Consider the following 9356-nt stretch of genomic DNA (forward strand, 5'->3'; position numbering starts at 1 on the left):
AGGTGTCCCACTTAGTCTGGGGATTCCCACAGCTCACCAAAACAGCTGTTTCCAGCTGAGAAACCACAGGAACCTTTCCTGCTGCCAGCACCTGCAACTGTGTTCTCCTGCTCACCTCCAACAGACCGGCTTGAGCTGCGGCTGGAAGTTGGATGTACTTCACCACAGATGTCTAGTCCCACCAGCAGTTTCCCAGCCAGGGAAAGGAATCCAGAAAGACACTGCCTTCACAAAGAAATACAGCTAAAAATAACACACTTCTAACTTTGCAAAATCAATTTGAGTCATACAAGGGATTAGTGTAAGGACAGAGGTAAATACTGACAGAGCTGTTTCTTTCCAAGGATGCTTGGAACAACAATGGATGTTCACTACATGGCAGGCATTTTTTGCTCTCTTACATGTGGGTTAAAATTACCATTATTTTCCATTTCAGTTTTGCAGTCAACTTGAGAAGTGAGTAAACCTGCTAGGACAAAACTGAAAGCACAGACCAGTACTGTGTAAAAAGAAAAACACTCAAGCACTTATTGGGCAGAACATATAAAACTTAAAAAAACCCAAACTAGACCTTGCGGCACCGAAGAACCCGGTCTGCTAATAACCAAACTAACAGAACTTACTTTCCACTACAGGGAAACTCCCTGCCCTTCTAAGAAATGGCCTTCCTACCCTGAAACAGGGTCAGCTCATATAACATATTACACTCAGTACATCCTTTGCAAGCAATTCCCACAGCCCTTTCTCTCCTCTCCTTCCTGTGTCTGTTTTCCTTGAACTCTTCTGAGCCACTGTGAGTGCTTATCTGTACCTGCCAAGGTCCAGTTTGAAATCCTTATCTACCATGTGCTTTATTTTGAGAACACCTTACAAGGAAGAGGAATGAGGAAGGACCTAAAGCATTGCGGTGAAAGGGAGGGAGCTAAGCATAAGCCCAAGTGCCCTTGGTTAGGTTGGTGCTCTTGACCTGGCGACTGCACGTCACTACACAGTTTACCAGCTATATTAATGGAACTAAGTTTTCACAATTCTTTTTCCTCTGAGGTCTTGGCACAGAAGAAAAGCCCTGTGAGAGCTCAGCCCCAGCCTAGATGAGCTCCCAGCTCAAGACAGATGTATTGTACAGATTTGGCTCACAGCACTGCACCACTAGTAGCCACTAATCATGACCCACTGAGCCATTTCATGACTCATGGAGGCCACCAGGGAAGCACCCTGGAGGTCTCCAAGCTCCCAGCTGCACTCTAGACTCTTCAGGAGCTGCCTGCACTGTCCACACCCAGCAGTTCCCAGCTCCCTGAAGGACCAGAGCTCGTGTCTATGCTGGTAGGACCTCAGTGACAGAGGCACACAGTGCCACAGTGGCACTGCTGGCACAGGAATCAGGGCACGGGAACTCCACCCGGTACCTGAGACAGCTCTGGGCTCACCTGCCCTAGGGGCACCACAAGCAATGACAGCTTGGGGAAGCAAACACAGACCCTGAGCTCCTGCAGTCTGGCTCTGTGACCACAGTCTGGCACAGTCAAGCACAAGACTTGGGCTATGCCTGACATATATTTTGGTACAGGCAAACCAACAGCACAAAAAACACTGAGTCTGTACCCATGCCCACAGCTCCATGCGTGGGCAGAGATCCAGCACTTGGTTGAACTCCCAGAGAAATCACATACTGGACTGTACATCAGAGATTTTCTTATGAACATAAATTTTATGATAATCAGTAGATGGGGCACCCATTTGTTTAAAAAGATAAATGCTGAAGAGGATTGTGTGCACACACTCAACAGCCATCACTAGAAACAGCTTCTGTTGCTTTAAGAATAGCCTCAAGATCATAAAAGGCCTTAATATTTTGTGAATAAAGGTTTTCTTTTAGAACAGGTCCACTAGCAAAATAGAGATGATATTTTCTGAAATGATGTGGTTTGACATTGTTTGGGCATCAAAAAGGCCCTCAGTAGGGCTGCCAAAAGGCTATACAAATATTGTTTCATAGAGAATAGTCTTTTGAATGCTATTTGGAGGTGACAGGAGGAAGAACAGTGCTATAAATTTGGGGGAAAAAAAGAACCAACCAAAACAAAACACCCCACAAAACAAACCAACCAACCAAACAAAACCACAAAAAAAAGTTAGACGAAGAATAAAAGAAGAATGATAGATTTCCACAAGGCTGTGCCAAAAGCTACCTACCACCTATTGTTTCACAGTTTTCTTCCCAACCTTCATTTCGCGTGATGGATTTTTCAGCATGTAGGTTTATTACAGTTATAGTGCTATGATGATCCTTTCTTCCTATAAAAGCCAAACGTTCCATCCAGCTCCACAGTCCCCAGCATCAGGTAGAGGAGCATTAGCATTTACATCAAACTTGAATCAAAGAAGGGGACAGGAGGGGATTGCTTTCTTAAAGCAAAACTACCTGCACAGAAGGTAAAAGGAAATGTCATTTAAGTACCTAAAGGTCAAATAAACTAAGGAAAAACACATCTACTTTTCCTTTCTAAATACTTATACAGACTTCTGTACAGATCCAGCTCTTCTCTGAGAGCACCACAGCAGCGCATTTTCTGTGTTTGAAGAATTCTACATAATCTTTCTGAACAGCAGAACATCTCTCCTGCCCGGTCCATGATGCTGTTTGAACTACAGCAACAGAGGGAAAAGGAGGATGAGATTAGATCAGTGAAATTGAGCCAGGGATAGAGAGACAGGCCTGGAGCAGAGGGCAGGAACCATCAGGAGCAGGCAAACACCAAGGACCTGAGGCAAAGGGGAGCTTTCCCAGCTCGCCAGCACAGCGGTGCGGGGACACACCTCCCGCCAGGGAGCCTCCAGTCACCTTTCCTCCGCGCCTCACATCGCATCCCGCTCCACAGGGGCACGGCAGCCCGGCACAGGCCCCGGGGCGCGGCCAAGCACGGCCTCACGGAGCTCCCGCGCACCCGCCCGACAGCCCGGGACACGCGCGGGGCTGCCCCGCACCTGTCCGCGCTCCGCCGGCACCGCGCTCCGCTCCGCGGCTTCCCCGACCGGGGGCCCCGCGCCGGGAGCGCCGAGCCCGCTGACAGCTCCGCGGCGGGGCCGGGGGACGCTGCCCCCGCCAACAGCGCTCGGCCCGCGGGAGAAGGAGACGGCGCGGCCCCGGTGCCGAGGGGACAGGGCGGGGAGCAGCGGCAGGCCCCGGCCGCGGCCCCGGGGGGTACAGGCGGCAGCGCGGCCCCGCTGCGGCGCCCGCGACTGCCAGCCCGGGCCGTACCTCCAGCGTACGGATCTCCTGCTGCGTGAGGTCGTTGGATGCGGCGCACTTGGTGCGGAGCCCGCGCAGGTTGGAGAGAGAGATGTCGATGAGGTCCTGCAGCAGCCCGCACTGCTGCAGCGTGTTCCGCACGGCCGGCAAGCCCCGCGGCCCCGCCGCCTCGCCACCGCTCCGCTCCTTCCTCTCCAGCATGCCGGCGGCTCGTAGGGCAGCCGCTCTATCCATCCCTCGGCATCAGGGAGGCCGGGAGGCGAGGCGGCGGCGGGGGAGCGGTGGAGGGAGGCGGGCGGGAGGCGGCGCGGCCCGCCCCGCCGCGCACGCCGGGCAATCACCGCGCGGTACATGCGCGGCCGCCGGGCTCCACGAGCGTGCCCGCTCCGCCCCCGCCGCCACCCCGGGCGCTCCCCTCAGCGTTGTCCCTCACTGCTCAGGGCCTGCCTCACCCCTCAGCGTGTCCCTCACTGCTCAGGGCCCGCCTCACCCCTCAGCGTGTCCCTCACCCCTCAGGGTCCGCCTCACCCCTCAGCGTGTCCCTCACTGCTCAGGGCCCGCCTCACCCCTCAGCGTGTCCCTCACTGCTCAGGGCCCGCCTCACCCCTCAGCGTGTCCCTCACCCCTCAGGGTCCGCCTCACCCCTCAGCGTGTCCCTCACTGCTCAGGGCCCGCCTCACCCCTCAGCGTGTCCCTCACCCCTCAGCGTGTCCCTCACCCCTCAGCGTGTCCCTCACCCCTCAGCGTGTCCCTCACTGCTCAGGGCCCGCCTCACCCCTCAGCGTGTCCCTCACCCCTCAGCGTGTCCCTCACTGCTCAGGGCCCGCCTCACCCCTCAGCGTGTCCCTCACCCCTCATTTCCCTCCTCACCCCTCAGTTCCTGCTTCGCTGTGTCCCTCTCCGTGCCCGCCTCAGCCCCTCAGCCTCCCTCAGGTAAGTCAGGGCTTGCAACTCGCCCCGAGGAGCCTGCGGTCGGCTCCGCTCCCCTCCACACCCCTGGAGGAAACAGGGCCGGACTTCCCAGCCCAGGGGAGGTGTGAGCAGGCATTAGGATAAACATATTTAAGTGAATATAAGCTTTGAGTACGATAGGTGTGCGGGTTCATCCATATCATGAGTAGGAGGAAACGTCATGATGGCCTTGTGGAATCGCTGTGGTTTCAGCTTTCACAATGGAGATGGGAGAAAAATAGTCCAGGTAACTGCATAACATTTGGTTTCATAGCCAGCCTGTCTGATGGACTTGCACAGAACTGAGCTGTCATGCAGGAACCACTCATCTCCCAATTATTAGAATTGGGACTGTTGATTTGACATGAGGGATGCAGAAGGGCAGTTAGGCTGTACCTTACTGACAGAAGAACACAACCACCTTAATTTACACTAAATTGCTACCAGGTTTTAAAAGCTTAAATGACATCTGAGCCACCTGTGGCAATACAGAAGGGAGATTCCTGGGGAAAAAAAAAAAAAAACAACAACAACCAAACAAAAAACAACAAACTGTGAATTAAGGACATGAGGCAATGGAGCAGGGCAAAGCAGCTGACACTGAGATGTTTTTCTCATGGTTAGATAAATACTGGTATCCACATTAGTTTGTCTGGATTTGTATCAAGTAGTGTGGCATATGCTGTTTAGTAATTTTCTTAAGAATGTGGGTCAGGTTAAGTATTTGATTTCATTGTCATTATTCACATGCTGTAAATTTCATACGCAATAAGGGCTTTGCTGGATTAGGGTTTAATTAGTTTGCCATCTGATGAGTCCTGTGGTTTTGGGAAAGTAACTTTGCTTATTACCTCCATATTTCTGACCTTGTGAAAAAGCCTTTATCTACCCTGTCTGCTCTCAGGAGCACTGGAAGTTTAGCACTGGAAATTTTAGTTTCTAGGACTCTGACAGGTTGAAATCCTCAAATACAGGTGACTGTGGAATGTTATTAACAGGATATTGTTCTTATAGACATTCTCTGCATACCCACCTGAGAATATCCATTTGCTTATAGACTGGAGGCCAAGTGCATTGCATAAGAAAGCAACCTAGGAAACTTGTGGGCCGTGCATCACTGGATACTTGGCATTCCCTGCAGTGTTTGTGTGCTGGGAGTGCCGGCCTCATTACCCAGCTGCCATCCGTGGGCAGCATTCCAGTCCCAGCACACAGGGCTGCCCTTGGGCCTGCGGGAAGAATGTGCTGACTAAACACTGCCTGTGCATCCATCCCTGCTCAGCATCCCTGCGTCCATCCCTGCTCAGCATCCCTGCTGCCTCACAGGGGTCGGGGCTGGCATCTTCCCAGTAGCTCAGGCTGCTCTTCCACCACAGATTTGGTGTGCAGATTTGGTAGTTTAACTTGTGTGCAACCACAGCTCTCTGTCTGTAAGGAGATGGGGTAAAAGCCCTGCTTGTCAGAAGGTTTGGGAAGAGAAATACCATGGCTGGGCCGTGCTAGAAGGACCATGTGAGCACACTGAATATACTCTTTTCCCAGCGATTTCAGGAAGTGACATATTTCATTATGTGCTTTACACATTTATTGATGCACCTGTTAGGATTTTTCTTTTAGTGTACAGTTTTTGTGGGGTGGACATAAGAACTTCATTCTCTATGGTAAAACAACTGCTTTTTTTTTTTAATTGAGTGAACCATACCCACATTGTCAACTTCATTCCAATGTGAATTGTACAGTGGCCTTTTTGCCACTGTGTCAAAAAACAGTAGTTTTGAAAACAACAACAAAATGTGGAATGCCTCAGCTGGATCAGAAAAAAACTGCTAAGTGCTTGGTTAAGCCATTGGCCTAAGGATTGAGGGGATTTCTCTTCCCCACTGCCCCCATCTCTCTTGCCCACACAGATCAGGTTTCTACCTACCTCAATAAAGCCCAAACCCTGCTAAGCACTTCCAGAAGTCCTGGGCTGTAGCAATGCTCTTGGACTCAGTAACATAAGCTCACTATGGAAAAAAAAACTTTTTTTTGTTCCTGAAGGAAGAAAGCCCTGATGCATTTCACATGCTGCCTGTATGAAAAGCCTCTATTACCTTTTTAGCTAGCTTGCCCCAATTTCATTCAGCTATCACAACACTGAATTCAGATGATGAGACAGAATTACTCTGTTTGATGTGTTTAACACATAATAGAGATCTGTTTTAAGAAAATGCAGTGTTGGGATTTGAAGAGCTGAAATGTTAGGTATTTCAGATAAAAGAGGCCTTTATTATCGGTGATTTTCCCCTCAAAGGCTTCCTCCTACACGGCTGTAGCAGTATTCCTCTCCTGGCACAGCACAAGAATCCACAGTAGCTCTGGCATGTTCCTCTGCTGGGAAGCTCAGAAACTTAAGTCCTATTTTTAGATGTGCTGCTGGATATTCGTGTTAGGATATACAGAGAAAGTGAGGATGGTGAGATGGTGTGCCTGGAACAAATCCTCAACCATTCCTCAGTTTAGATCTCTCTGTCGCCTGCAACTGAGCCAAACCAGTTCACATGAGTGGTAGATATGACCTGCACCTTTAAGAAAAATTTTATTGTAAGTCCACTTCTTCCATGGATTTTTTTCCTGCTCAGCTGTCTGTGTCAAATGGCACAGTCAAGTGCAAGGGATGGAGCAGCAAATCCACAGGTTTGGCAGTGGTGGATCCCAGTGAGTCAGGGATAGATACAGGAAACTGCACTGTGTGCTGACAATAATGGAGGAAAAGATGCGAAAATTAAACAGTACTCCTTTTCTTAAAAATAATTTTCTTGAGTTGAGAAAATAGTTGTGTTTGGGCAATCTTAAGGGAAATTCTACCCCGTAAGTGGAAAGCACAAGAAACTGTTGTGCAGCTTCACTCAGTGTTTTCTGTGGACAGGTGTCGTGGTTTAACACCAGCTGGCAGCTAAGCACCACCAACCCCATGCTCACTTCCCCTTCAACAGAAAGAAACTTTGAGATGGGACTGAGAGGAGGACTGGAGCGATGTGTTTATCTTACCTTCTGGAGTTAGGTGAGTAAACAAGTGTTGCAGCTGTTACAGCGACCAGAAACTCTCTAGCTTTAAGAACATAAGAATTTTAGTTGTCTATAAAACAAATAAAACCCTCAACATTTATTTTTAGAGTAATCTCATGGGTTTTGCAGTCTTTCTTTAGCATTAGCTGTGTTGCAATAGTGCTGCCTTTTTGTCTGCTATTTATCACCAGTCACTTCTGTTTAGACTATAAACTGTTCGGGGCAGGAAGAGTCTTTTACTCTCTGCTTGCACGGCAACGCCTGAATCTCAGCGAGAGGCCAATGAGCTCTGCTGTAATATAAACACTCAATGTTGACAGGCCCAGAGGTTTAGAGCCCCCACCCCACTTGGAGCCCTGCCAGCCCGTGGGGTTTGTTCTAGCAGCAGACATGCCAGCAGTGAAAAGTGACAAATTTTGCAGGGGAAAGATATTCATAGATCTAACAAGGATAAGAAATACCCGCCTTTAGAAACAGAGGCTTATGCCTCTCCAGGGATAAACACACCCTAGATTGACTCATGCTGGCATAATCCCCTTGTGCAATTTGTATATTGGCATTAGATATGTGTGTGAGGCAAAAAGACAAATATTTGGTTAACAAAACAACACACGGGTAATAAAAAATAATTAGGCAGCTTTACCTTAGACCACCGCAGCAGGTGAGCTGCTGCTCTTCACCTCAGACAGGCATACATCCCTGCAAGCAGAGGTTCCTGATGTTTGTTTTATTTGAAGCAAAATAACCAGTTAATTTTGTTAAATGCTTTCAGAGTAAAAATAATAAATAATTAAATTAATCAAGTCCAGTAGCATGCAGTCTGGTGAGGGAGGGGGTATATACTGTTGTGGAAAAAGCAGGCTCATATTCCACAAGAGAGCTTTGTCATGTGTATTGCATAAGGAGATTACAGGCCTGAGTCTGAAACAGGCTGAAGGTTTTAGTTGTGTTTGCCATTAGCGCGCTGTGAACTGCTGCACAACAGCCCCTCTTTCATCTGGGTGAGAAAAGGCTCCAGGTCCATCATTATGTTCCTGGAGCTGGGACTCCACATGGCGATTAGCTTCATTCCCCAGAGCCCTTTCCTGGTGTTTAAATAAATGAGAGGAGCTGGGCGGGTTAATCATCTGCTCCCATTATTCCCGTGCTCGATCCGTTTGATGTGACAGCCCTTTGGGAAGGCCCCGGGTGCAGACTCTGCTGGGCACACCCCACGTGTGGCTTGTCCTGCGCTAGGGCTTCGCCAACGGAGTTGTATTAATTAGCAAAATGAGAGCAAACTCCTCCCACCCCCGTTCCCTGTTTTCCTGGTAAAAGGAAAAAAAAAACAAACAAAAACAAACAAACAAACAAATAAAACCCTCCTGTTGCAGCCACTATTTTACCACCAGCTCTTGTCCTGATCTGTGGGAGGCCTCTTTTCCAGTTCTGCAACCCTTCCTCCATATCTGTGTGTGCAGTGCCTCACAAGTGGGGTGACCACAGCCATTTCTCAAGCAGTACATTTGTCTCTTATTACATACCTAGCAGGAAGGCTGTCCTGGGATCAACAGGGTCTGCTGGACAGCCCACATCCCTCTCCATGGGAGGAGCAGCACCACGAAGACCACTAAACCCAATATCGGCGTTCTTCCCAGCATCCATCTCACATTTGATATAGCTGTGACCCTCTGCTGTGTATGGTGGGACCTGGGAGGATCTATTGCCATCTTCCACTTCTGAAACATCCAGGAAATACCATTTACTGAAGTATTCTGGTGTGTATCTTGTAGCTCTCAGTTACACAGTGATCCCTGGGGAGAGCTTGCATGCACTGACAGTTCTGTTTTAGAAGAGCTGCAAGAGCTCTGCATGGATAAAATGGAAGGAGCTGACTTCTACAGCTTTCTAAACATTGAGACACTGTGAAAGAGCCTGGGCCAAATAATATGAGTGGAGGGACTGCCCTGATGCATCTGAGGAGCATTGCCTATGGCATTCCTTCATTGGAGATGGAATTCTGCACATTCTCCTGGCCTCACAGCCTGCTCCTGCTCTACTGAGTCAGGCTCTTGGAAACCAGGTCTGTGAAAAGCCTGCTATCTAAAGAAAGCTTGCAACATTT

The 9356-nt window shown here is 49.3% G+C and overlaps 1 protein-coding gene across 2 annotated transcripts in view; it reads right to left on the reverse strand.

Moving 5' to 3' along the window:
* Positions 1-3487, reverse strand: part of KSR1 (kinase suppressor of ras 1) — a 50821-nt gene extending 47334 nt beyond the window's left edge. For both annotated transcript variants that reach the window (XM_062506990.1, XM_062506989.1), the window contains exon 1: positions 3263-3487. In XM_062506990.1, coding sequence (XP_062362974.1) covers positions 3263-3487 — 225 coding nt within the window. The remainder of the gene's footprint in view (positions 1-3262) is intronic.
* Between the last annotated feature and the right edge of the window lie 5869 nt (positions 3488-9356).

This window comes from Cinclus cinclus, chromosome 22 (genome assembly GCF_963662255.1).
Source record: "Cinclus cinclus chromosome 22, bCinCin1.1, whole genome shotgun sequence".
NCBI lineage: Eukaryota > Metazoa > Chordata > Aves > Passeriformes > Cinclidae > Cinclus > Cinclus cinclus.